This window comes from Empidonax traillii, unplaced genomic scaffold (assembly GCF_003031625.1).
Source record: "Empidonax traillii isolate 1590-97213 ecotype Southwest subspecies unplaced genomic scaffold, ASM303162v1 scaffold1503:size99223, whole genome shotgun sequence".
NCBI classification, from domain to species: Eukaryota; Metazoa; Chordata; class Aves; order Passeriformes; family Tyrannidae; genus Empidonax; species Empidonax traillii.
Window position 1 is genome coordinate 72,477 of NW_020956696.1, and position 26,747 is coordinate 99,223.

General features: G+C 55.1%; 4 protein-coding genes across 5 annotated transcripts in view; 3 read left to right on the forward strand and 1 right to left on the reverse strand.

Moving 5' to 3' along the window:
- LOC114070289 (T-cell leukemia homeobox protein 2-like) overlaps positions 1–2,322 on the forward strand; it is a 4,232-nt gene extending 1,910 nt beyond the window's left edge. The window contains exons 2-3 of the mRNA XM_027907626.1: positions 947–1,365; positions 2,164–2,322. Of these exons, the coding sequence (XP_027763427.1) occupies positions 947–1,365; positions 2,164–2,322 (578 nt within the window). The remainder of the gene's footprint in view (positions 1–946; positions 1,366–2,163) is intronic.
- A 3,129-nt stretch (positions 2,323–5,451) lies between these two features.
- Positions 5,452–11,615, forward strand: SMYD5 (SMYD family member 5). Its single transcript, XM_027907629.1, is given in 14 exon segments — positions 5,452–5,470; positions 5,473–5,687; positions 5,850–5,958; positions 6,395–6,534; positions 6,730–6,851; positions 7,451–7,520; positions 7,695–7,799; positions 8,252–8,314; positions 8,466–8,536; positions 8,883–8,989; positions 9,245–9,301; positions 9,645–9,739; positions 9,961–10,031; positions 10,268–11,615. Coding segments are annotated over 14 exon segments (1,383 nt in total). The 3' UTR covers positions 10,407–11,615.
- Positions 11,616–11,918: 303 nt separating this feature from the next.
- PRADC1 (protease associated domain containing 1) lies at positions 11,919–15,239 on the reverse strand. The gene is made up of 5 exons (XM_027907631.1): positions 15,179–15,239; positions 14,290–14,390; positions 13,496–13,605; positions 12,697–12,864; positions 11,919–12,416 (listed from the first exon to the last, which is right to left on the reverse strand). The coding sequence occupies exons 1-5, from the start codon at positions 15,234–15,236 to the stop codon at positions 12,296–12,298; spliced, it is 558 nt and encodes a 185-aa protein (XP_027763432.1). The 5' UTR covers positions 15,237–15,239; the 3' UTR covers positions 11,919–12,295.
- A 257-nt stretch (positions 15,240–15,496) lies between these two features.
- CCT7 (chaperonin containing TCP1 subunit 7) lies at positions 15,497–26,747 on the forward strand. Of its 2 annotated transcripts, XM_027907627.1 has the most exons (13): positions 15,497–15,517; positions 17,075–17,228; positions 18,097–18,203; positions 18,682–18,807; positions 19,359–19,411; positions 19,700–19,840; positions 20,879–21,050; positions 22,073–22,237; positions 22,574–22,762; positions 23,319–23,416; positions 24,089–24,221; positions 25,149–25,355; positions 26,517–26,747. In XM_027907627.1, the coding sequence occupies exons 1-13, from the start codon at positions 15,512–15,514 to the stop codon at positions 26,739–26,741; spliced, it is 1,776 nt and encodes a 591-aa protein (XP_027763428.1). In that variant the 5' UTR covers positions 15,497–15,511; the 3' UTR covers positions 26,742–26,747. The 2 variants fall into 2 exon arrangements, with proteins under 2 accessions (XP_027763428.1, XP_027763429.1); XM_027907628.1 differs by lacking the exon at positions 19,700–19,840.

The window sequence follows — 26,747 nt, forward strand, 5'->3', positions numbered from 1 at the left end:
AAAAAAAAAAAAAAAAAAAAAAAAAAAAAAAAAAGTGAAGGGTGAAATGATTTTAATGATGAAAATAGTTTTAAGTGCAATTACAGCTGTTAAGCTGTCACGTCTCCATCCCACAAATCCTTAAACACACGCAGAACTTGCACCTAATTAATGGAAATAAGTAGGTCAAGGTGCTGGTTTGTGCCTGGAGAACGTGACATCATCAGTCATTAAAGGAGAGATAAGTAGCAGGGTGTGAATTGGGATCATTATGTGTGCAGCATTTCCATAAAAGTTGAAGAAACTTGGCTTGCCACAATATTTGGAACAGCAGTGATGGGGAGCATTAATGGCCCGATCCCGCCAATCGATCCGGTGCTTTCCACGTGGAAATTCCCCTTGGTTGTTGCTCGGTGGGTTATTTTAAAGCTAATCCAGTGGAATCACCTGGGCAGGCAGGTCATGGGATCACAGAACGGTTCGGGTTGGAAGGGATTTTAAAGGATCAACCCCTCTGCAGCGAGCAGGGACCTCAACTGGATCAGGGTGAGGGAATTGAAAAGGAGAGAAGCCACTGCTCAGTCAGGTGCCACCTGGTCCCCTGGTGTTGCATTGTATGTTAATTTATGGTAATTATAATTATCCTCAGGCCACTGCTAGACAGGAGACAAGAGACCAGATCCACTAATTCCTCTGTACACTGGGAACTTTTCTGGGACCAGGGGAGGAGGATGTGGTCCTGGCTGATAGCTAGTCCCTGGACACTGACTCCCTGTGCCAAGGGAAGGGTAAAAGCAGGGGCCAGTCTGGAGTAAATTCCCCCAAACTTTAGACAGTTATGATTTGGGGCTTCTTGAAGCAGAGATGGGATTTTTGTGTTCTGCAGCTCTTGACGGATTTTACCATCCTGTTACAAAAATCCTGTGTGGGTGGAGGTCAAATCCTGCTCCCCTCATTGAGAGTTGATTCCTTTGGGTCTGGTTGCATGCCCAGGTGGTACTTGAGAGTAAAATCACAGGTCCCCAAAAAATCATCTACTCCAACCTTTCATGGGAAAGGGAGCCTACATTAAATTATTTAGGTTGGGACAGGGCAGGGACATTCCTGCTCTTTTTGGTGCTACTTTCTCCCATCCCCTTCAGTGCAGATCCTTTCAATTTTCGCTGCTTTCTCGCAGGTCTGGAGCTGTCTCACTGTGTCGGGACCAACTCTCTTGGCCCTGTGGGGCCTTGGAGGTCGGGGGGGCCCTGCAAGATGAAGAGGGTCCGCACTGTCTTCAAACCAGAGCAGCTGGAGAGGCTGGAGCAGGAATTCCTCAAGCAGCAGTACATGGTGGGCACAGAGCGAGTGGACCTGGCTGCGACTCTGCACCTCACGGAGACGCAGGTGAGGAACGGGTGGCACCAGTCCTGGGTCTGCTCTGTGCTGGTTTTCCTGTTGGGAAGTGCAGCTTGGGGAAAACACAATGCAAAGTGACCCGTGGGACTGCCTGCTGCAAGCTGGCATGGAAGGGATGTGCCTGGAGGGATGGGTTTGGACGGTTTATGGATGAGATTTCTTAATTCATGAAGTGGAACAGAGCATTTGGGAGCACAAACCTGCGTTGCTTTAGAGTTGGAGATGGGTTGGATTATGTGGATCTGTGTTGTTTTGCTCCTCTGGAGACAGTTTGTGCTTTGAGTGTCCTTTTATTTATTATTATTATTATTTTCCTGCTTTTCCCAAGAAGTTCCTGCCCTTCCCAAAGCAAGCTGTTTGTTAGTAGTGGAAAGAAAGAGGCAGGGGATCTTCTGTGGTGGGGTTTAAATTCAGCTGGGGAAAAGGGAGAGCAAAGCAAGGGCAATTCTAGGGGGACAGGGGATGCTTTGGGGTCCCATCATGCCTTCTGACAGCTGCAGTCCCAAGAATGGGTTCAGTGGCTCCTTAGGGAGCTGCTTCCTTCACTCTTCTGGCCAGAATTTCCTCAGTGCAGCTGCATCCCCATCTCTCCTGATCCTTTTCCCAGCACTGCTCTGCCCTCCACAGTGTCACCTCCTCCTGTTCTCACTCACTATTCCCTGAGCAGAGAAGGGGCACGTCCCCACTTTGAAGGAACTCTTTTTGGGGACATCTTGCTTGGAAACACGTGGCATTGGAAATGTGCTCCTGGAGACCTCGGACTAAGCTGTTCCATGTCCCTGCCAGGTGAAAGTCTGGTTCCAGAACCGGAGGATCAAGTGGAGGAAGCAGAGCATGGAGCAGAAGGCGGCAAAGCTGTCCCAGTTTGGGGTGATCCAGCCCGTGAGCGCCGACTCCACGGACAGCAAGGACCACGAGGAGGACACCGTGGACGTGGAGCTTTGAGCAGCTGAGGCTGAGCTGCCACTGTTGGGTTTTGATGTTGGGTTTCTGTGCTGCTTTGGCCCAAGAGAGACTGAGAGCTGGAGCTACAGGACTAAGATGCAGCTGTTGGGGAGGAACCCCCCCAGATTTATTTGGCTGCTCTTTGGTAGCCATTTGCAGTAATTCCTGGGGCTGCTTCACCAGGCTGGCTGTGCTTGATGGCAGGTGATCTCCTGTTTGTTCTTGGAGCACTAGGACACAGTTTAAAGCAGAGAGTGACAATCAGAGGGTGTCTCTGATGGTTGGGTGACAACTGGTGTCTCTGGTGTTGGGGTGACAATCCTCCCTGATGGCTTTTCCTGGTTAACTTGACTCCCTTGTTTGATGCTTAGATCATAACCAAAAACGGCCCCAAATCGGAAAGCCCTTTGCTCCCACCCACAATGCTCATGCCATAAGATGATCAGGGTCTTTCCAGGGTCTTTCTACCCCTGGAGCAGAAGTGCCTCCTCTTATCAGTGCCTTGGTGTACCTGTGCCTTTTTTTTTTTGGCTTCCCAAACCGGGAGGGAGAACCTGGTGGTCTCTCCATGTCCTGGCACTGCCTTCCTCGGCCAAGGTGTCCGTGTGCTGCTGCAGCAGGGAATGAGCCACTGAAGCCCTGGCCAAGGTGTGGGGATGGAGGCTGCTGTAAAAAGCAGCTTTCCAACACCTCTGGTGCCTCAGACGACCCCCTGCCCCTCGTCCAGATGTGCTGATTCTGCCCAGACGGCAACTGCTCTGTTCTCTCCTCATTATCCACCCAGGTGCCATGGGAAACGGCACCTGGAGCGTTGGGTGAGCACATCTGTAAGGGCCCGATGTAGTTAACAGCTGCATTTCTGGTGGCTGGGAGGGCTTGGAGGGGTCAGGACTGATGTCTGCCCAGGGTACCAACCACGTCCAGTTAGCTCAGGATAATTTATTCCTTCTCTTTCTGTCCCTGAACACTGTATATCACTTTACTCTTCTATTGTTATTTATAAAACCCTTTGTTTTTTCCCCTTTCCTTAATAAGTGCCGTTTATTTATTTGCTTTTTTTCTTAATAAAAATCGAGCGTGTTTTAAAAAGAGAGATGGAAGGGGTGTCAAAAAACACATCTCCAACTACTTACTTTAATTTTCAATTGAAATTATTACCAAAAAAGTTAAACCCGATGTATTTTCATCCTTCTCAGAAATGTTTGAGGGTTTTTTTCCTTAATAAACTGTTTTGAACAAAACACATGGTAAAGAATTTTTTCTTTAATTGGGTGATGACCCCATATTATGGGTGAAGGTAATTAACTAAGTTATCATCTCTGGGCTAGTTCCTGCAGAGAGAAAACTACATTTTCAGTAAGAAAGGTAGTGTTTGGTGAGCTTGGGATGCTCAGGTTGGAGCTGTGGCTCCTGGAGAACAAGGACCCGTGTCTGCAGATGGATGTGGCCAAACCTTCCCCGCAGCTCCTGCTCCGCTGAGGGGCTGGAGAATGTTCAGAGAAGGGCTGTGGAGCTGGAAAAAGGGTCTGGAGAACAAGAAGCAGCTGAAGGAGATGGAGGAGCTCAGCCTGGAGAAAAGGAGGCTCAGGAGGGACCTTCTTACTCTACAATTCCCTGTCAGGAGGGTGGAGCCAGATGGGGGTTGGGAACAGGGGACAGGACAAGAGTAATCACAGAATTATTCAGGTTGGAAAAGACCTCCAAGGTCATCGAGTCCTTGACTGATCCTTGTCAACTAGATCAGACCACTGAGTGACACATTCCTTGAACACTTCCATGACGGTGACTCGACCACATCCCTGGGCAGCCCCTTCCAATGCCTGACAATCCTTTCCAGGAATAAATCACTGAGGAAACAGTCTCAGATTGTGCTAGGGAAGGTTTAGATTGGATATTGAGGAAAATTCCTTCACGGAAAGGGTTGTCCAGCCCTGGCACAGCTGCCCAGGGCAGGTGTAGACTCCCCATCCCTGGAGGGATCTGAAATCCCTGTGGATGTGGCACTTGGGGACATGGGTCAGTGGTGGCCTTGGCAGTGCTGGGGGAACGATAATGGATTCGATAATCTTAGAAGGCTTTTCCCACATAAATATTCTCTGATTCTATGAAAATATAATCATAGCAGGAATCACAGCAGCACTGATCCACCTGTGGCTCGGTTCTTATAGCCCGAGCACTGTGAGATGGAGCTGTGGCTGGCACAGCCCACCGCTGGCTTCACTGGGGACCGGATCCCACACCACAGCCAGGAAAGGTGTCCCTGGCAGCCGGATTGTCCCTGTTTGTCCCTTGTCACCCGTCCGGGTGGCCGGAGCGGTGTCATGGGGACAGCGGGACAGCGTCCAGCCCAGCTGCTGCCGTGCTGGGCAGGGAGGTGGCAGCTCCAGCCTTGCCACCCGCTGTCGTGTCCCGGCCACGAGCCGACAGTGACATCTAGTGACACGAAAACACTCCAAAAGGCCCCGAGCGCGGAATCATCCCAAATTCCCCGCCCGGTTCCCGCCAACTGGTCCTTGAGGAGCGGGGCGAAGCCCGAGCGGCGTGAATTAGTAAATACAACCAAACCCGCCTTTTTGTGGATTTTAGGCTTTGCAGACCGCCAAGCAGGAGGCAGCAGGGGGAGAATGGCGACTTTAGTGTGTTTTTAAGGGTTTTTTTTTAGGGAAAATCGTGCCGATTTTGGGTGCGCAGGGCAGTGGGTGATTCCTCCTCTCTCTATGAGGAGGCACCTCCTTCTCTGAGCGGGGACCTTGTGTTCCTGCCTGATAGGGCTGTGATGGCTATTCCTCTGCTATTAAATAATAATAATAATTAATAGAGGCGGCATTAAAGGGTTTTTTTTTGGGGGGAAAGTCTGGTCAGTTTTGGGTGCGCAGAGCAGCGGGAGATTCCTTTTTCTCCCTGTGAGGGGGCACCTCCTCCTGTGAGGGGGCACCTTGCGTTCCCACCTGAGAGAGCTACGACGGCTATTCCTCTACCACTAAATATTAATAATTAATAAAGGAGAGGCAGCAAAACTCTTTTACGATTTGGGGTGAATGTGGAAGCGCCCCGGCGCCGTTTCGGAGTGTTTTGGCGGTGTTTTTGGAGCGTGGCTGTGGGCTGAGGGAAGGGGAGGGGGGGACTAACATGGCCGCCGGCCCCCGCCCGCCCCGGGGCTGAGGGGAGCGATGGCGGGAGCGGACCCCTGAAGGGCGGAGGAGGAGAAGAAGGAGGAGGAAGAGGAGGAGGAGGAAGAAGAGGAGGAAGAGGAAGAGGCGCTGCCCGGCGGGTCAGGGCGGGGAAGTCGCCGCCCGAAGATGGCGGCCGCGGCGGGGGGACACGCCGGGGCTGCGGCGGAGGCGCGGTTCATCAGCAGCGCCAAGGTGAGTCTCCCCTCCGTGGGGATCCTTCCCTTCCTTCCCAATTTTAGGGGGGCAAAGGGGGTAGAAGCCCACAGGGTCCGCTCGGGATGGCGGGGTACCCTCAGCCCGCGGGTATGACTCGGCTCCGGGCGCGTCCCTTGACCCACGGCTGTGCCTCGGCAGGGAAAGGGCTTGTTCGCCACCAAGAACATCCGCAAAGGGGAAACAGTGTTCGTGGAGAGGCCGGTGGTGTCTTCCCAGTTCCTCTGGAATGCCCTGTACAACTACCGAGGTGAGCGGCTGGTACTGGTGCCATGTCCCTGTCACTTATTCCCAGTGGGATCCCAGCGGGATCCCAAAGGAGCTGCCCGGTATCAGGGGAAAGGTTTGGGTTTGCCTTTACAACGCTATTAAGGTGCCCCTGCTGCTTTTTCTGACTCTGGGCTGAACTGTTGGGAAGTTGAGGTGTCGTTTGAGGGATGAGGTGACTTCCATCAGCTCCAGAGGGATGCACCAGGTGCCACCGTGGAATCCCAGAATGGTTTGGGTTGGAAGGGACCTTAAGGATCCGCTCATTCCACCACCCTGCCGTGGGCAGGGACACCTTCTGCTAGCCCAGGTTGCCCCAGGCTCCCATCCCCTTGTTCGTCTCTGATGGTGGCACCAGTGGCATTATCCTTCCCAAAGGCTTCCCTGTGCCATCCATCCATCCTTCTTCTCTCCCCCAGCCTGTGATCACTGCCTGCGGGCTCTGGAGACGGCGGAGGAGAACGCCCAGCGCCTGCTGGGGAAGAGCTCGCTGGTGCTGCCTCACCCGGAGCAGTGCAGCATCCGGAAAGACCTGCACCAGCAGTGCCCCCGATGCCAGGTACGGCACTGCCGGGAGGGAATGCCATCTTTCTGGGATCACCCAGTGCTTTACACCCAGCCAGGCGCCTGTGCTGCCCAGGTTGGGTGTCTGCCTTTCCGCTGGTCAGGGAGGGGGCACAGCAGGCACAGCTGGATGTAGGATCCCGTTTTCCTGCTGCCGGAGCCAATGCCAGGCGCTGTCCCCCCGCTCTAGGTGACGTACTGCAGTGCAGAGTGCAGGCAGGCAGCCCTGGAGCAGTACCACCAGGTCCTCTGCCTCGGCCCGTCCCGGGACGACCCCACACACCCTCTCAACAAGCTGCAGGAAGCATGGAGGTAGGGCACCCACCTGCCTGTTGCTCCACGGGCAAAGGAGCGGGGTTCTCCTCACTTTGCATCCCTGCATGGGGTGGCTGGAGGGTGGGAATGCCCGTGGGACGGTGCCTGGCTCTCCCTACTGGTCGGGTGAGTTGGTGTGGGCAGTGCATGCATCTGAGTAGTGCTTGGTTTTCTCCCTGTAAAATGCTACAGAGCTCACTCCTGCAGTTTTATAGCGCTCCTGCAGATCTCCAGCCTCTGGGGATCCTCCTTGCAGGTCGATAAATTGCTGTCCCTGCTTGCAAAAAAAAGAAAAAAAGAAATGGTCCCAGAGGAGAAAAGCGACATCCCTGACCTAAATCTTGTCCCAAACCCCAGCTGGACCAGTGGGACCCAGGGCGAACAGGATGGAAGGGGATTGTTTGTCTGGTTGGAGCAGGAAGGTGGATGAAGGTTTCTCTGCTGGATCCCCACACAGTGATGCTGCAATGGCCACTTTGTAGTGATGGATTAATGCAGGCCTGACCACACGATAGCAGCTGCCTCTGCTTCCCTCCAGCTTTTTATTTCCATACCAGCCCTGCTCTGCTCATCTCTTCCTTGTTTTTATTCCACAGGAACATGCATTATCCCCCAGAGACTTCCAGCATCATGTTGATGGCCAGGATGGTTGCCACCATCAAACAGGTACGTCAGCACTTTGGAGCTGCAGCTGCCCATGTGTGGTTTCATTATCCCACTGTGGATGTTATTCCCAAGGCTCCAGTTCTTTGGCCTGGCTTTCTCAGTGTTTTTTCTCTGTCTCTGGCCTGGGGAGGAGAGCAGGGTTGGTGCAATGCCTCTGCTTGATTCCTTTGTTAGGCTAAAGACAAGGAGTGGTGGATCAAGGCCTTCTCCCAGTTCTGCAGCAAGACAGCAAATGAAGAAGAGGAGATTGTGCACAAGCTGCTGGGGGACAAATTTAAGGTAAGACCCTGGCAGCTCCTGAATTCCCAAGCCTGCCCTCTCCCACCTGTGTCTGTGAGCCCACAGGTGCAGAAGCCACATTACAGCTGGGATAGGAGACACTGGAAATTCCAGGCTTGAAATGGGGACACTGACAGCCAGGAAATGAGTTGCTTAGAGGGCTTTGGGCTCGAGGCGCTTCCATGGGATGTGCTACTCCTTCCTGTGGGGGAGATGCTTCTGCTGTGGGCTGGGCCAGGGTGATATTTAGCTGCTGAGTAGGTGGCTTTTGCTGCTAAAATGAGTGGCTTTTGCTGCTGTGAGGGCAGCAGCCTCCAGCCCTGCAGGGAAGGATGAGGAGCTTGACTCCTTGCTGAGCCTGGTGGCCTGTGCTGGGCTGGACCCTCAGGCTGGGGCTGGCAGGCAGTGACAGTGACACCTCCCCACCCTGACTGCGCCCCTTGTCCTGCCAGGGCCAGCTGGAGCTGCTGCGCTTGCTCTTCACCGAAGCCCTTTATGACGAGTATCTCAGCAGGGTGAGTGGATCTGCCTCCCAAACAGCCTGTGGGAATCTGCCCATCAATCCTTGCTTCCCCCAGAGCTCCCTGTGGGATCTGGGGCACTGCAGAGCGGGGTGCTGCAGCAGGCTGGCCTGGACTCAGGTCCTTTCCCCTCTCCCTCCTGCAGTGGTTCACTCCAGAAGGCTTTCGATCCCTCTTTGCCCTCGTTGGGACCAATGGCCAAGGCATAGGAACCAGGTAATGGGGCTTTGTGGAACTGGGTAGTGGATGTTCCTTGCAGGGCAGCAGAGATGTGGAATGTAAATCCCTGCTCTTCCTGGTAAGGCCAGGTTTTAGAGAGGGGAATGGAGGGGAAGACTTGAAAACTTCGTCTTGGCTGTGTCCAACCCTTTTGCATCCCTCTCACACCTTGGCCGCTCAGAGCCACCTTGGATCCCCCCTGCGAGGTGCCACTGTGTGCTGACAGCACTGTGGGACTGTAACAGTGTCCCTGTGCTTCCTGACAGCACTGTGGGATGTAACAGTGTCCCTGTGCTTCCTGACAGCACCGTGGGATGTAACAGCGCCCCTCTCTTCCCCACAGCTCCCTGAGCCAGTGGGTGCACGCGTGTGACGCGCTGGATCTGCCGATGCTGCAGCGGGAGGAGCTGGACGCCTTTATCGACCAGCTCTACAAGGACATCGAGAAGGGTGAGGATCTGTGGGAGTGCAGGGGCAGGGCAGGGAGCCTGGGGATGCAAATTTTCTTGCCCTTCATCCCCTCCCATGGGGAGGGAAGGGTGCTTGGGAAATCACTCTCCCTCACCTGGCCCCAAAGCAGCAGCGCTGGCTGGGTCTTAAAACCAAGGCAGTGCATTCCGTGTTGCTGCAAATCCCTCTGTGCTCCCATGTGGAAGAGCTGGAATGGTCTGTGTAAAGCTCCAACACCACCTCTCTGTGCTGCAGAGTCTGGAGAGTTCCTCAACTGCGAGGGATCAGGGCTCTACGTGCTCCAGAGCTGCTGTAAGTGACACGAGGACTGGGAGGAAAACTAGGAGTGAGGAGGAAAATGTCCCGTGCTAGGTTGGATCACCTCTTCCTAAAAGCCTCTGGAGAAAGTGGCTTGTGCTTTCCAGCCTTGGGATGGGATGGGATGGGATGGGATGGGATGGGATGGGATGGGATGGGATGGGATGGGATGGGATGGGATGGGATGGGATGGGATGGGATGGGATGGGTGCTGCCCTGGGGCCTCTCAGGGGGTCCTGGCACCTTGCCTGGCTCTGGAATGGTCAATCCTGGCTTGGATGGCCTTGGATATGATGTAGTTTCCAGGAGCCACTGGAAGAGACTGTCTTGCCCACAGGTAATCACAGCTGCATCCCCAATGCCGAGACATCCTTCCCAGAAAACAACTTCCTCCTGCATCTCACTGCTCTGGAGGACATCGAAGCAGGAGAGGTGAGACAGCAGGGCCTGAGTGGTGACATCACACCTTGGCATCATCCCTGCGTCCCCAGCATGTCCCATGTTGTGTCCCAGCAGAGGAATTCGATTCCTGTGCCGTGTAGGGGCTGCCAGACCCTGTTTCTGCCCGACTCTGTGAGGGCCTGGCACGAGTCGTGCTCCTCTGGGATCATGGGAAGCCATCCTGAGCCCAACCTGTTTCTCTTTGCTCCCAGGAAATCTGCATCAGTTACTTAGACTGCTGTCAGAGGGAGCGGAGCAGACACAGCCGCAACAAGATACTCAGGTAGGGGCAACCTGGAGGTACCTGGGGGGGGAGACCCCACACCCCTTTGCACCCCCAAACCGAGGATTTGGGCTCCCTCCTCTCCTGGAGGTTGGAAACCCCAACCTCCTCTGGATTTAACACCTCTAGCCCCTTTCCTGGCTGCTCTGTCCCCCACCCCTGCCCAGCAGCAGTGTGGGCTCGTGCCTGTCTCAACACCATCCGTCTTTTTCCTCCTTCTTTTCCCATTTTTCCAGGGAGAACTACTTGTTTACCTGCTCGTGTCCCAAGTGCCTGGCGCAAGCCGACGACGCCGACGTGACGTCGGACGAGGAGGAGGAGGGCGAGGGAGAGACGGACGATGCCGAGCTGGAGGATGAGATGACCGATGTTTGATCGTGGCCAGAGGACAGGGAAGGGACGGGAAGGGAAGGGACTGGGGCTTCCTCCCAGAGGCAGCAGCTTTAATCCAAGGACGAGGGTTGTGTTGTGGGGTCGGGTGGGGCGGCCGTGCGGAGGTGCCGGAGTGGGGCAGCCGGAGGCAGGTTCTGCTCCCGCCTGCCCGTGTTGTCCCTGTTGTGTGCGTGTCAGGCTGTCCCCGTCCTCCCTGTGAGGACAAGCTGTGAGCTGGTGTCCCTCTGCCACAATCCCGCTTCCCGGAGGGGCTGGCTGGTGCTTGCAGAGGAAGCTGGATGAGAGCAGGATCCAGGCAGCCCCTCCTTGTGGCCACCTGCGAGGCTGCTCCGTGTCTGTGCCGGCCGTGGATGTGGAGCTCATCCTTCCCGCCCCGCAGGGATGAGGGAATGTGTGTGTGTGTGTGTGTTTGTGCACGAGGGGAACTATTTAATGTCTATATAAGCACTATCTACACACTTCAGAGCCGGGGTCCTTCTGTATCCTCCATTCCATGCCTTGGTGAGCAGTGAGGGGATTTTGCAGGGACAGGGACACCTCGGGGACTCAGATCCTGAGTCCAGCAGGGAGAGCGGAGCCACTCCTGGAGGCACCTCCTGCCTGACTCAGCCTGTCCTTCCAACAGCACAGCCCCAGGCAGTGATTCCAGGACCATTTGGGGATGGAGAATGGCCAGGCTGACACCATCCCAGAGCTGACATGTGTTGTCATCCAAAACCCCAAAGACATTGGGAGTTGTCCCTCTGTCTGGCAGCAGGACGAGGATGTGCCCGAGTGGGAGCTGCTGTGCGCTTTCCCACCCCAAATTCCCACATGGAGACATCCCAGCACCGAGTGGCTCCACACAGAGATGTCCTGGCACCGAGTGGCCCTACGTGGATGTCCCCTTGTCACCCACGCTGCCAGCGACGAGGCCGCACCACGTGCTGCAGTGTCCCTGTCTGTGGACAACACGGCTCCCAGCGATGGACAGGCAGCAGGCTGGGGGTGCACTCCGGGGTTATTCCCTCTCCTCGTGGATTTTAGGGAGCCGTTTTCTCGTCGCTGTGTCCGTGGCAGCTGGACTGTGGGACTGAGGGTGACACGCCCCTGACACTGCCATCACTGCTAGCCCTGACCCCGCTGCTTGTCCCCAACCGTCCCGGGGCCGTGGCCCCTTCAGTGTTCGTAATAAACCGAGACTGGTGAGAACTGGGACCCCGTGGTTTATACTGGTAAACTGGAGGGTGGTGGCTGACCCAGGGGCTGCTGGTCCTGTGGGGACACAGGTGTGGGGATGAGGGAATAGGCACCTGTTGGAGTGGGGGCTCTGTGACCAGGGACACACACCTTGGGGACAAGGGCTGGAGGCTCTGCCATGCTGCTGCTTCACCCCATGGCTGAGCGCTGGCCCAGCTGCAGGAGGCACCTTGGGAATTCGACTAGGGAAAATATTAGGGGATGAGATTTATCCCTTCATCCCCTGACTGCTGAAAGAAGAAAGGAGAAACTTCATTTTCTCTAAAACATTCTGACTTCATTAGCTCAGACAAAAATATACAGACGTGGGGCGAGCCCTGCTGGTCCAGACCAGCTCTCCCTCCCATCCCTGCCAGTCCTGCATCCCTCCAAATCAGCAGCACAAGTTAAAATGCTTCCTGGGAAGCGCCGGCCTGCTCTGGGCCATCACCTCCCTCCCACAAAGTCACAGCAAAGGGTGCTCAGTGCCAGGCTCAAGGTTCCCACCTGGTACTTGGCCGGCAGGAAGATCTCCCGGTTGCCGAATCCTGTGGGATCTCCGGAGCACGTTGGGACTCCTTCCTCAAACCTGGTGCTTAGGGTAAAATCCTGGGATCCACTGGAAGCCCACGATCCACCACAGCCTCCTGCTGCTACCAGAAGGTCCAGGGGGGCTGCATCATCTCGTAGGTGGGGATGCTGGTGACGTTGACAGGGATGGAGATGACGGCCCAGGGGAGCCCGTGCTGCTCCAGGGAGCGCCTGATCATGTACCTGGAAAGGATAAAGAGGTGACAGGTGTTCCAGAGGCGCTGGATTTGGGAGAGTTGAAGCCCAGCCTTGAGCATAAACCACAACTCGAACCGTAACAGCTCAAACTCAGCCACAAAGCTCCAACTGTGGATTAATCATGACTGAATCCGCTCCAAATCTCTCCCGCAAAGCCCAGGAGGGACACGCTGATCGCCGGGACCCCGTTCTGTGGGGACGAGGCATCTCTCTGCCCTTCCCATGAGCTGTCCCACCCCTTGGGGAGACGTGCCAGGGCACCCACCCGTCCCTGCCCAGCAGGAAGAGCGCTGGAATGTCGGCTGTGCGCCGGGAGCTGTCCTGCACCATCTCGATGTAGAAGCTGTCGTTGTCGTAGGCGTTGTCGGCGATGATCACGGCCCGCCCGCCGTGCTCCTGGATCACTCGGGTCTTGGAAAGGAACGAGCAGCCCCTGGGGCACAGAGGGACAAAAAGGTTGGTGCCCACAGGTAGGTGCCAAGCCTGGCAGTGCCAGGGCCTTGCCTGGAGACACCCAGCCCAGGGGTTGTCTCCCCAATCCTGCGCCTCGCCCAAACTGCGCTCCTCCGAGTCTCTATTTCAGGCACGAGCCACCCACACTCCTAAGGAAAAACAAAATAGAATCATAGAACCATGGAATGGTGTAGGTTGGAAGGGACTTGGAAGATTATACGGTTCCAACCCCCCTGCCACGGGCAGGGACACCTTCCACCAGCCCAGGTTGCTCCAACCTGGCCTTGGACACTTCCAGGGATCCAGGGGCAGCCACAGCTTCTCTGCCCAACCTGGGCCAGGGCCTCCCCACCCTCCCAGGGAGGAATTTCTTCCCAATATCTCATCTAAACCTCTTTCAATGTGAACCCAGATGTTTTTTCTCCCACCCTAGCACAGGCTAAAAGACATAAGATGAAGTGCTTTGGGGTAGGAACACCCTCACGTTTTCCTCATTCACCCACATGGAGAAGATGTGGGAGATGTGCCCATGGCAATCTCACCCTCAGTGCCATGAGCATCTCCCCTCCTGCCCAAGGGTCCCCCCAAACCCCCTGTGATGCCAGACCTACCCCCTCTCCACCAGGGCGATCTGGTCCTGGATGAAGACCCCATTGTTCAGCTCTCCACAGGCCTCCGGGGGATCTGCCGGCACCAGGTGGATCTGGTCGTACCTTGTGTTCTTCAGGAGGGAAACAGGCAGGGATGAGGCATCGGAGCTGCTTCCCATTCCAAGCCCTTCTCCAGTCCCTGCACTGCCCAGCACTGCCAAGGCCACCACTGACCCCTGTCCCCAAGTGCCCCATCCACAGGGATTTTAAATCCCTCCAGAGATGGGGATCCACCCCTGCCCTGGGCAGCTGTGCCAGGGCTGGACAACCCTTTCCAGGAAGGAATTTCCCCAATATCCAACCTGAACTTCCCGGGCACAACTTGAGGTCATTTTTCCTCTTGTTCCCTGGGAGCAGAGCCCGACTCCCCCTGGCTCCCCCCTCCTGTCAGGGAGTTGCAGAGCCAGAAGGTCCCCCCTGAGCCTCCTTTTCTCCAGGCTGAGCCCCCCCAGCTCCCTCAGCTGCTCCTGCTGCTCCAGTCCCTTTCCCAGCTCCGTTCCCTTCCCTGGACAAGCTCCAGCCCCTCAATGTCCCATATCTTGCTCATATGGGGAGATTTTGAGCTTCCAGGTGCCCCATTCCAAGTCCTGCAGAGCCAGCCCAACCCCTGCCTCTGGAAGCCTGCTGAGGCCAAGGATGCTCATGGAAGAGCAATTAGCTCCGTTTTTATCAAAAATCCAAATCACTGAGCCCCACAAAGGAGAAATATTGGGATGGAGAGACCCAGAGCCACAAATTTAGTTTTAAATACTTACAAACACGCCACCAAAATCCTTGGCTGGAGTGGCGGTGAAGATGTAACGGATGTCCCCGGGACTCAGCACTTGGAAGTACAAGTATTCATGGATGCGCAGACCTGGAGGTGAAGGGAGAGGTGTGAGAGGCAGGGAAAAGCACAGGGAAAATCCCTGAAAAAAATGGGACAATTCTCAGTTATCACTCCTGAGCCACGGGGGAAGTTTTGGGATGCTCCAAGGGGAGATACAACAGTTCCCAGGAGCTGAGAAGGGATGGAGGGGAAAGGCACTGGGATTGGGGTGGACTGGGGTGCACAAGGGGAAGAGGAAAATGCAAAGGGACCACAGAGCAGATAAGGATTGAGGTGATCAGAGGTGAAATTCATCTGGATTGGGGTGCAGGAGCGGAAATGCCGTGGAACTGGGATGCATTGGTGGGAAACCCACCCACATCACAGGGCACAGAGTGGAAATGCAACGGGGTCAGGATGCAGTGAAGGGACGTGCACCTGGATTGGGATTCAGGAGGGGAAATAATGCAACGGGCTCGGGGTGCACCAAGGAGGAATGCAGCTGGGTTGGCGTGCTGGATGGGGAAAAGCAATTAGGTCAGGGTGCACCGAGGGAAATTCACCTGGATTGGGATGCAGGAGGGGAAATGTGGCTGGATTGGGATGCAGGAGGGGAAGTGCACCCAGACCGGGATGCAGGAGGACAAACGCAATTCGGTCGCGGCGCAGCGAGCAGGGAAATGCCCCCGCATCCCTCCACGGGTACAGGAGGGGAACCGCACCGGGGCCGCGGATGCGGGGAGCGGAAGCACCGCGGGATCGCGGAGCACCGATGCGGGGGCCGGGGGGGGGGGGTCGGTGCCGTGCGGGGCCCGTGCCGAGCCCCCCTCACTCACCGCGGGCCGTCCCGCAGCAGGCGCAGAGCCAGAGCCAGAGCCAGAGCCAGGGCAGCATGGCTGCGCTAAACCCCGCCCCCCTCCCCGCCCCGCCCCCGCCATTGGCGGAGCGCCCCGCTTGCCCCGCTTCTATTGGTCCGCGCCGCCGTCCATCACCCCGGAGCAGGGGCGGGCGGCGCGCTGTCACGGCGGCGCCGCGCTGCTAAATAGTGAGCCGACGGGTTTTGTCACGGCTTTCTGCCCCCCCCCATCCCCCTGCCAAATAGTGAGCCAGGCGCGGCCCCGCCCCGGGGAAGGTTCTGGGCGCGCGCGGGGCACTGTGGGGCCGCCGCGATGATGGTGAGTGGGCACCCAGGGCCGCATCCAGGGCCATCCGCCGGCATTCCCGCCGGGAACGGCCCCGCGGGGCCGCCGCTGACCTCCGGGGAGCGCGCCCCGAGCGGCTGCGGCGCGATGGGGGCGCGGCGGTTTGGGCCTGGGGTACCCGGGATGGGATGGGATGGGTGGGATGGGATGGGGCGGAACGGCGGCGCTTCCCGCAGGATCCAGGGCTGGCGTGGCGGGGTTGATCCCGCAGCTCCACCCCGCCCCGTCCCCGCAGCTCCGGCCCCCGGATCCCTCCGGTTTTTGTATCTCTGCGCTCGTTTCCCCCCCTCCCCCCCGGGGATAAAAGGTTCCCTTTATTCCATTGAGAGCTCCGCGCGTTTCCGTCCGCAAAGCCTTCCCAGGATTTAGGGGTTGCGGAATAGGGTTGTAAGGGGCCTCTGGAAGTCCCCCAGTCCAACCCTCCTGCTCAGGCAGGGTCACCTGGGGCAGGTGACACAGGAACCCGTCCGGGTGGGTCTGGGATGTCTCCAGAGGGGGAGGCTCCACGCCCTCCCTGGGCAGCTGTTCCAGGGCTCTGCCACCTCCGTGGGAAGAAGTTCTTCCTCGTGTTGAGCCAGAACTTGGTGTGTTTTAGTTTGTGTTCTGTTGCTGGGCACCACCAAAACGAGTCTGGGACCATCCTCTGACAGCCCTTGGAGATATTTATGTGGATTGATGAGATCCCTCTCCAGATCCATCTTAAGGACCTTCTCCAGTAGCTCCTTGTGTTTCTTGTTCTTGTCACAGCCATGTTTTAATTTTCCTCTCCGTTCCAAACTGATGCCTCCCAAATCTTGGCTGTGTTCAGGCTATGTCTGGCCTCTATCTGTGGGACAGTTGCATCACTCATGGAATAGTTTGGATTGCAAGGGACCTTAAAGACCATGTATTCCAAGCAGGGAGCAGGGACACCTTCCACTATCCCAGGTTGCCCCAAGCCCCATCCAGCCTGGCCTTGGACACTCCCAGGGATCCAGGGGCAGCCACAGCTTCTTTGCCCAACCTGTGCCAGGGCCTGCACACCCTCCCAGCCAGCAATTCCTTCCCAATATCCCATCTATCCCTGCCCTCTGGCAGTGGGAAGCCATTCCCTGTGTGCTGTCCCTCCATGCCTTGTCCCCAGTCCCTCTCCAGCTCTCCTGGAGCCCCTTTAGGCCCTACCAGGGGCTCTCAGCTCTCCCTGGAGCCTTCTCTTCTCCAGGGGAACACCTTTCCACCACCCAAATTCGTTCAGTTCCTCGCTGTCTCAGTAATAATTCCATGTTGTGTCTTCTCCAACTCCAGCATCAGAACCAGAACGTCACTGAGCAAAACACCACCAGAAAACCCCCACTTAATTTTGGGGGGGTCCCAGAGTGGAAGCAGTTAGGTGAATTCCCAGCACAGGGGGAGGTGGAAAGCAGGGGAACTGAACTGTGAGGAGTCTGCAGGGTTTGCTCCTGGTCCTGTGTGAGGCGTGGGCTGCGCGAGGAGTTCACTCCGGGTGATTTGGGACAGCAGTGACAGCTCTGCTGTGGGTTCTCTCCGCAGCCAACACCGGTTATCCTGCTGAAGGAGGGCACGGACACCTCCCAGGGAATCCCCCAGCTGGTCAGCAACATCAATGCCTGCCAGGTGATCGCCGAGGCCGTGCGCACCACGCTGGGGCCGCGCGGCATGGACAAGCTCATCGTGGATGACCGGGGTAAGGATTGTACAATCACAGAATCCTGGGATCAGATGGCTTGGAAAGGACCTCTGAGATCATCAAGTCCAGCCCTTGATCCACCACCACCGCAGTTACTAGACCGTGGCACTGATGGCCACATCCAGTCTCGCCTTAAACACCTCCAGGGATGGAGAATCCACCACCTCCCTGGGCAGCCCATTCCAATGCCTGATCACCCTCTCTGTAAACAATTTCTCCCTAATCTAACCTAAACCTCCCCTGGCACAGCTTGAGACCGAGCCTTTTTGTCTTACTGAGAGCTGCCTGGGAGAAGAGACCGACCCCCACCTGGCTACAGCCTCCTGTCAGGGAGTTGCAGAGAGTGATGAGGTCTCCCCTGAGCCTCCTCTTTAATCTTTTTTTTGGAGTGTGGTTTAGGGGTGAGCCTCATCCATGCTCTGAAAGGAACTGTATGAAGTCACCAAACTAATTATTGTGTGTTATTTTTGTTTACTCAAAGAGCAAGGTGGAAAGTCTTAGCGTTGTCTTTGAATAGCTTTTACAAATAGGGTGTATGTAATAATTTAATTAAAAGGTATAATTGGATTTAAATTTATCTTATAGCTTGTATGATTTCTAGACTATTTTTCCATGTGAGTGTCAGACCAGAATATGTTTTTATCTGTTTTAAATATATTTTGTATGTTTTGTCTGGGGGGGCTCTTGAGAAGTAAGAGGGAAATTTAAGCCCCTCTTAATTGGTGTGGAGAGCTGTTTTGCACTCTGATCCCGAGGAGACATCATGGAGATGGAACAGAGGAGCCTGCTGAGACCCCCTGAGACACAGGGCCAAGGGCTTTGTCCTGGTGGTGAAGCTTGGCTTCCTTTTCTCCATCACTCCCAGGCAAAGCCACGATCTCCAACGATGGTGCCACCATCCTGAAGCTCCTCGACGTCGTCCATCCGGCCGCCAAGACCTTGGTGGACATCGCCAAATCCCAGGATGCAGAGGTGGGATGGGAGCCTGGCTGCCCTCGGGAGCCTGTGGGCTTTGGGGATTGCTCATGGGGTGCTGGGATTTATCCTGGTTTCTTTACTGATCCCCTCTCTTTTGTGATGACTTGCCAGTGCTTTGAGCTGTTTTACTGTTAAGCTGAGGGAGGGGAGATTTGGGTGGGAAGGAATTGCTGGCTGGGAGGGTGGGCAGGCCCTGGCACAGGTTGGGCAGAGAAGCTGTGGCTGCCCCTGAATCCCTGGAAGTGTCCAAGGCCAGGCTGGAGGGGTCTTGGCTAGTGGAAAGGGGGTGGAACTGGGTGACCCTTAAGGCCCTTTCCAACCCAAACCATTCCACGATTCCACGAATCACCGAGGAATTCGCCCACAAATCCGCCAGGAGAGATAACCCTGAAATCCGCTTTCCCTGGAAGCCCTCCGTGGTTTTGCAGGTGCTGTCTAAGCCTGTGGGTGACACTGTCCCCCCTCCTTGCAGGTTGGTGATGGCACCACGTCGGTAACTCTGCTGGCAGCCGAGTTCCTGAAGCAGGTGAAGCCCTACGTGGAGGAAGGGCTGCACCCCCAGATCATCATCCGTGCCTTCCGCACGGCCACGCAGCTGGTGAGCCTTTGGGAGCGCCTGGGGACGGGAGTTCCGTGCCAGAGGGGGATAATGACACACTTCCAAGGCGTGGGGAGTGCCACTGGTGATCTCCTGGTGTCTTCCTGCCAACGTGAGCTGCCTTTCTGCTGTCAGGGAGCTGTTGTTACCAGTCGCTCCCTCTGGGGTGCGGTCTCTCCCTTTTGTGGTTTTTTTTTTTTTCCCATGGAAAAATGAGTAAACTCCTGATCTCTGCTGCTCCTTAGTAAACCTTGCAGCTCATCAAGCCTCTTGGTCCCATTAAGCTGAGTTTTTGCAGGTGCAATCCCTCAAAAGCCCTGTGTTTTCCCGGATCACCGCTGGAAACAGCGGAGCAGCTCTTCCCACTCCCCTTAAATTGCTGCCTTCCTTGGAATTTCTGTGCTGGAAGGGGTGGAATGGCTTCAATCCTTCAGTGATGTTGAAGCAGGGAATAAAAGATTAACTTCAAAATGCAAAGAAAAAAACTTGGGAGATGTGATGAGTTCAGGAGCATAAATCATTAATCCAGCTGTTGCCCCGTGTCTTGGCAGGCTGTGAACAAGATCAAAGACATCGCTGTTTCCGTGAAGAAGGAAGATAAAGAGTAAGTTTTCCGTGGAGATGACCTGGTTGTGTTCCTGGGCTTCAGCTGAGCTGTTGGTGTGAGGGTGTTCCTGAATTCTCCCGTGCCTCTGGCTGAGGTCTCGAGGTCGGAGCGAACAGCTGCGGCCCCCACGCTGGGGTTATTCCCAAATTATTTGGAATTTCCTGCTCCTCTGGGAGCCGTGCCTTGCTCTCACTTGGCTGCAGGGAATAATTAGGGCAGTGTCTTCCACAGTGCACAGGGAGGGAGCTGGGCACTAAAATAAGTGGCCTGATTTCTTTTTTGCAGCAGTGGAGACTCGCAGCTCCTGCTGCAGTCGGTGCCAGTGTTAAATCTCAGCAATTCCCTGAGGATCAGATCCCTTTTTAGCTGTTGCACAGAGGAAGGTAGAGAGTTCATAGCAGTAAGGAAAGGACCCCTTCAGCTGAGGTGAGAATACTGGAGTTCGTTTTCTTCCTGGATTTTAAAGTTCTTGTCCACGTGACCTTGCTAATACCTGGAGTAAATCTGAAGTGTTACAATTCAATAACCATTTTAAATAAAGCAAAATGAGTTGTCCAGAGGTGAAAAAATACTGAAAAAAACCCCAAGCTAAATGCTGTCCTGGGATGGGAAATACAGTGGTTCCCATGGGCAGCAGGGACTGGAGGGAGAGATCCCGCAGTTGGCTCCACATTTCCCTGGAGTCTCTTTATCACCCACTCTGTTACACATAATTAACCTGAGTTAATGCTTCAGAGAATGTGCTGCCCTTAGAGAGTTTTAGAAGCATCTTCCTGCCTTTGGATAAGGGAAAGGACCCGCTGTTTTCCTGGTTTTAGGTGTCTAAAAGCCAACCAAAGTGGTCGGTGCTGGGCTGATGCTCTAAAAGGAATTTTGGGATTTGCCTTGTTCTCCCCATTGACAGGAGGGAGCTGATCTTTGGCTCTGTCAGAGAGGAATTTGGGCCCCTCATGCCAAGAGCTGGAGCGTGTGCAGGGAAGGGAACGGAGCTGGGAAGGGGCTGGAGCAGCAGGAGGGGCTGAGGGAGCTGGGGGGGCTCAGCCTGGAGAAAAGGAGGCTCAGGGGGGACCTTCTGGCTCTGCAATCCCTGACAGGAGGGGGAAGCCGGGGGGGGTCAGGCTCTGCTCCCAGGGAACAGGGACAGGAGGAGAGGGAACGGCCTTAAATTGCACCAGAAGAGGTCTCAGTTGGACATCAGGGAAAATTCCTTCCTGGAAAGGGTTGTCCAGCCCTGGCACAGCTGCCCAGGGCAGGGGTGGAGTCCCCATCCCTGGAGGAATTTAAAATCCCTGTGGATGTGGCACCTGGGGACAGGGGTCAGTGCTGACCTTGGCAGTGCTGAACTAAATGATCTTAAAGATCTTTTCCAGCCAAAACCAGTTCTCTGATTAATGAAACCAAACAGCATTTTGGGCTTGTGAAAAGATCTGTCAGGTGACAAGCCCCTGTTTTTCCTCTTTGCAGTGAGCAGAGGAGCCTCCTGGAGAAGTGTGCAGCCACAGCCCTGAGCTCCAAGCTGATCTCCCAGAGCAAGGAGTTCTTCTCCAAGATGGTTGTCGATGCTGTCATGATGTTGGACGACTTGTTGCAGCTCAAAATGATCGGAATAAAGAAGGTGCAAGGAGGAGCTCTGGAAGTAAGTTCTGTCAGAGCCTGTCCTGAAGGGGATGGGAGAGGCAGGAATCACTTGGCTCCAGCAGAAATGCAGCCTGGCTTGATGATGCCTGTTGGGGAATTCCCGAAGTGAGACAAAGGTTGTGAGGAAGATAGCTTGGGAAATAGGACTGGATTTCTTTTCCATAGATAGAGAATCTGTTTTTTGAACCAAAAACACTCTCACCTCAATGTCTTCTGCAGCAAATATTGCTGATACAAATTAATATAAATCCTAAATTCCATTTATATCTTTGCAAATAATTAAATGCCTGGGTTTTTTGTTGGTTGGTTTTTTGTTTTTTTTTTTTTGATGGGAAGTTTTTTTACTTCTGGACCCAAAAGTCCTGGTTGTATGTAGGATTACTGGGTCAGGAAAAATGCAAGGAAAACCTCATGAAGGAGCTGATCTAGTTGTGGGCAGGATGGGTGGGATGTGTGGTTTATGCCCTAGTGCTGGAATACCTGCCCTGTATGGGATTGCACCTGGATTCATGGCAAGGGGTTGTTCCTGGCTGTGGAGTAGGAGAGTTAGATCCTGATTTCTCTCCCAGCCATGGAGTCAAGGAGATCCCTTCAGGTTGGGCAGGGCTGTCCTGCTGGCAAAACAATCCCACAGGTGGTGACGGAGCTTGGAAAAACAAACCAGAGCAAAAGGAACCAACCCAGAGTGTGGATTAGAGGTATCCACGTTCAAAGGGGTAGGAATGGGAAAGAGATCAAGGAGGGAACTGATTGCTCCATGCCTTGATCTCCAGGTTGTGTGTGCAGCATTTTTGGCTGTGGTGTCTTGAGGGGTGGGGAGGAAGCGATTGAAGCTGCTTTTGTGAGCAGAGAGAAATCCCTGCCGCTCCTTCCCTCTAAAAAGTGGGTTAATCAAAGGAGACAGCGTTGGGAAGGCTTTGTAAATGAGGCCTCTGGAAGCAGGGAGTCTCCTGTGGGAGTTATTAACCCTGTGGAGAGAACCTTGGGAGGCTGAGCCTGACACAAATCCCTGCCTTCAAGGACTCACAGCTGGTGGCCGGAGTTGCCTTCAAGAAGACCTTCTCCTACGCTGGGTTTGAGATGCAGCCCAAGAAGTACCAGTCCCCCAAAATTGCCCTCCTGAACGTGGAGCTGGAGCTCAAAGCTGAGAAGGACAACGCTGAAATCAGAGTCAACACAGTGGAGGTGAGAGCCAAAGGGGAGCCTGCCCTGCTGCTCCATCCCTGCGGGGTGTGGTGGCTGCTTGTCCAGTGGGATAAGAGGTGGGAGATGCTCCCAGGACTGGGGTGTGTCTGCTCTGGAGCCAGGCTGGGAGAGCTGGGGGGGTTCACATGGAGAAGAGAAGGCTCCAGGGAGACCTGAGAGCCCCTGGAAAGGGACTTGGGACAAGGGATGGAGGGACAGGACAAGGGGGGATGGATTAAGCTGGAGGAGGGTGTTGAAATCAGCCCTGTGCTGGCGCTGCAAGAGCAACGTTCCCAACCCATCATAACAGGATTGTCCCTCTCTCCTCCCTGCCAGGATTACCAGGCCATCGTGGATGCCGAGTGGAACATCCTGTATGACAAACTAGACAAAATCCACAAGTCAGGAGCAAAAGTGGTCCTGTCCAAACTTCCCATCGGGGACGTGGCCACGCAGTACTTCGCGGACAGGGACATGTTCTGTGCCGGCCGTGTCCCGGAGGAGGATCTCAAACGGACCATGATGGTGAGCTCCTTGATTTCATTTTCGCACTGCCAGGCTGGGGATTCCCAAACCAGGGCAGCAGGCTGTGCCTGAACACGCTGTTCCTTGCAAAGGTATAAAATGAAAATCACATAGTTTTTTCCCGTGTCGTCGTTATTTAAACTTGCCGTAGACAGACGAGGCTGTTCCTTGACGGAACGAACAATCACACACTAATTGCATCTGCACTGCTCTTTTGTTTTCTCTGATTGAGGTCTGCTCGTTGCATCAGTAGAGGTTTATTTTCCCTAGTTCTTGCCTGTTCCATCATGAGTGGTTTGGTTTTTTTTCCCTGAGCTCTGTGTATTTCCTGGAATCTGGAGCCCGTGAGTCAGCGCTTTGAAGCCGCGTAATCTTATTTTGCTGTCGAGGATTTTTGAGATGGCAGGGAAATTAAAGGGTTTTCCTGACTTTGGCCTGCAGGATGGATTTGCATCAGCTGAACAGCTGGGCTGTCCCTAAAGAATGGGACTCTGCTGGGAAATGAGTTTGGATTGTCAGTGTTGGTAATTGCTCGCTTTATCTCCGTTCCACGCAGGCCTGTGGTGGATCCATCCAGACCAGTGTCAATGCCCTGACAGATGATGTTCTGGGCCGGTGTGAACTCTTTGAGGAGACTCAGATTGGGGGAGAGAGGTAAATACACCAGCTGTATTTATTGTGTGTATTTATTGCCAGCCCTCTAATAGCAGTTTGGGTCAAAGCACTGGCAGGTTGGAGCATCATTCAAGGTGTTCCTGTGAAAACAAGGTTGTTAAAAACCAATTATTTTGTTGTATACAAAAGCTGCTTTTTGAGGTTGAGATTTCCTCTAATCTTACCCCTTTTATTATGCTTTTAAAATATATGTATTTATTCTGCAGTGTCTTGTAGAAAGCACAGTGGTGTTGCTTCATTTGTGATGGGAAAGCAGCACATTTTGGGGTTGATGGTGGCATTTATCTGATATTCCATAGTGCCACATCAGTGCAGGTGAAGTTGGGGACAATACACTTGGGGTCCTTCCTGTTGCTGGAGCAGAATTCCTGTTCGGAGCTGGCTGCTGACTCCTACCAAGTGAAAGTTGGAGCACCAGTTCAGCAAATCCCTGGCAACAGGAAGAGAGTGGATTTTCCTGGATTCCCTGTGTTTATTGCCTGGCTCTACTCCTTCCAAGCCCGAGATCCGATGGGGCGCTGTGAGGGTGACACGGCTTCGATCACGGATCTGGCCTGTCCAGAATCCCTGATTGTCCCTGTGGATCCTTTCCAGCGGCACCACCACCACTCCTCCATGCCAATAACCCTTCTTACCCTGTGCCTTTGGCAGGTACAACTTCTTCACAGGCTGCCCCAAGGCCAAGACCTGCACGATAATCCTGCGAGGGGGAGCGGAGCAGTTCATGGAGGAGACGGAGCGGTCCCTGCACGATGCCATCATGATCGTCAGGAGGGCCATCAAGGTGAGCCCCAGGGGAGCTGCCTTCCCTGCTGGGCTGCTCCTCGGACTTGGCACAGCCTTCCCAACTCCTTCTGGGAACCTTCTCACACGCCAGAGGTTGGCTGAGGTCTCTGGAGAGGCCTGGAGTGAGGAGCGTCCAGTTGATTACCTCGAGTGCCGTTCCTTGGCCAACTCAGTGCTGCTTTGGCAGCGTTTCCAAGTGCTCTCCAGGTTTTCCTTTCCTTTCTGCACAGCTGTAACTTGTGCTTGCTCCATCCCCCCATCCTGAAGGAGCACAATCCTGGGTGTGCTGGGTGGATCTTGAGGAGGTTTGAACAGGATTAATGTCGTGTGTGTGTCCATGCCTGTAAATCCACTTGTTCCCCCCTTTTGGTGACCGGTCTGAGGGGGTGACAGGCCCCTGCCTTTGAAGGCAAGTTGGGAGCACCAAGAGAAGTCCAGGGCCTCTCTGGACGTGTCCTGAGGATGCTGCCAAGCTGTGGGTGTTTCTGGGTTACACCTAATATAGTTTCTGGTTAAAACCAGCTATATGTTCTGAGGGGCTGGGAAGGAGCACATCAAGATTTTGGGAGCTGTTGCCTTTTAGACACGACATCCTGATCTCTCTCCTGAAAAAACGGCAGAACTTGGCTGTAAGGTGCTGTTGCCAATGTCTTAACTTCGGGTGCTTTATGGAAGTGAGGGAAGTGGGTTTCCTTGCCCAGATGGGCTGTGAGCTGCCATCCCTCCCAAAAACCCCCATTTATCCCGTGCACAGCTGGGATGAGCTGCTGGGAGCTGCCCCTGGAGGTTCTTGGCGTGTTCCTGAAGCTCCCAGCAGTGCTGCCAGGCAATCCCAGTGGATTCCCCCGGGCTGGCATTGCCCTGACACGGAGCCTTTCCCGCTCTCCCCCTGCTTGGAATGAGGGTGTTCCCCTTTTCCCTTCAGAACGACTCGGTTGTTGCCGGCGGTGGCGCGATAGAGATGGAGCTCTCCAAGTACCTCCGGGACTATTCCAGGACCATTCCAGGGAAGCAGCAGCTGCTGATCGGCGCTTACGCCAAGGCCCTCGAGATCATTCCCCGCCAGCTCTGCGACAACGCCGGCTTTGATGCCACCAACATCCTGAACAAGCTCCGAGCCAAGCACGCACAGGTAGGGCCACCTGGGAGCCCGAGGCACAGCCAGCAGTGGGTGGCGTTCCCTTCTCCCTGATGTTTTCCTCCTGGAGCTGTCGGATCCGGTGTAACTCGGCTGAGCCCGTGTTAGACTTGTCCTCTTTGATTGAACGCCCTGTTTGTTCCCAGATCAGGTGTGGGCTCGGCACATGTTGCTATAAAAGGAGAGGATCTGTTTTCCCTTTGATCCCAGCTGTTGGGTGACTCCCAGAGCTGGGAGTCCCGGTTTGCTCCTTGGAAACGCATCATTTGTCAGGAGAGAGCTGCTGTGTTAGACAGTAAAGGAATCAGTGGAAGTTGGCTGAGGAGCTGCAAGCTGGAGGTCCCAGTTGCTGATCTTGTGGAAATCGTGATCCCAGTGTTTGGAAGTTGTCCCCTGGCTTTGGTGACTCCCATCACATTCCATCCTGCTCCTGATGGTGGGATTAGCAGGAATGCCCTGAAATGAGGGGGTGCGAAGCCTGGGGCTGTGGGCTGGGGAGTGAGGCAGCAGTGGGGAGGGAATCAGTCCCGGGAGGCTTTAGAGCTTCATGGGATGGGCTCTCCAGGGTGGTGGTGGAGTCACCATCCCTGCTGAAGGAAAGCCTGGATGTGGATGGTCTCGTTGGCACGGTGGGGATGTGGCCATGGTCTGGTTGACACGGTGGTGTTGGGCCTTAGGTTGGACTCTGATCTCAGAGGTCTTTTCCAACCTGATTCTGTGACCCTAAAATGGAATGAGCCTCCTGTTTTATGAGGCATTGCTGCAGTGTGGGAACACATTGAGCCAGCAGCTCCTGCATTCAGCTAGTCAGAATCCAGAGGGAGTGTTCGGGCCTTGGAGTGCGTGGCTCAAAACCTGGAGTGTGCAGGGAGTCCTGGGAATTCTAGTTAACTGAAGGACACCACCAGGTGCTGTTCACCAGAGGAACCCTAATAAAAGGGGAGTGCAGAGAGAGCTCTGTGGAGAATCCCAGCAGAGACTGGGCACAGGCATTGCCACAGGCGCCACCAAAACCAGGGACGTGGTGGCTGGGATTTGTGTTCCCCTCAACCATCCTCCTTCCCACAGCGAGTCCCACGCTCTGAACCTTTTGCCTGCCTTTCCTTCCGCCCCAAAGCCCCCACCCGTGATGATGACCATGTCGTGTCCCCTCAGGGCGGGATGTGGTACGGGGTGGACGTGAACAACGAGGACATCGCGGACAACTTCGAGGCGTGCGTGTGGGAGCCGGCCGTGGTGCGCATCAACGCGCTCACCGCCGCCTCCGAGGCCGCCTGTCTCATCGTGTCCGTGGACGAGACCATCAAGAACCCCCGCTCCACCGTGGATGCCGCTCCCGGAGGCCGCGGCCGCGGCCGGGGCCGCCCCCACAACCACTGAGAACCC

Coding starts and splice junctions, on each gene's coding strand:
- CCT7 (XM_027907627.1), top strand. Junction 18,204..18,681: donor CCAAATCCCAGGATGCAGAG/GTGGGATGGGAG, acceptor CCCTCCTTGCAG/GTTGGTGATGGCACCACGTC. Junction 19,841..20,878: donor AAAGGACCCCTTCAGCTGAG/GTGAGAATACTG, acceptor TCCTCTTTGCAG/TGAGCAGAGGAGCCTCCTGG.
- PRADC1 (XM_027907631.1), bottom strand. CDS start 15,236: ATGCTGCCCTGGCTCTGGCTCTGGCTCTGGCTCTGCGCCTGCTGCGGG. Junction 13,606..14,289: donor AGGATTTTGGTGGCGTGTTT/GTAAGTATTTAA, acceptor TCCCTCCTGAAG/AACACAAGGTACGACCAGAT. Junction 12,417..12,696: donor TTCCTGCTGGGCAGGGACGG/GTGGGTGCCCTG, acceptor TATCCTTTCCAG/GTACATGATCAGGCGCTCCC.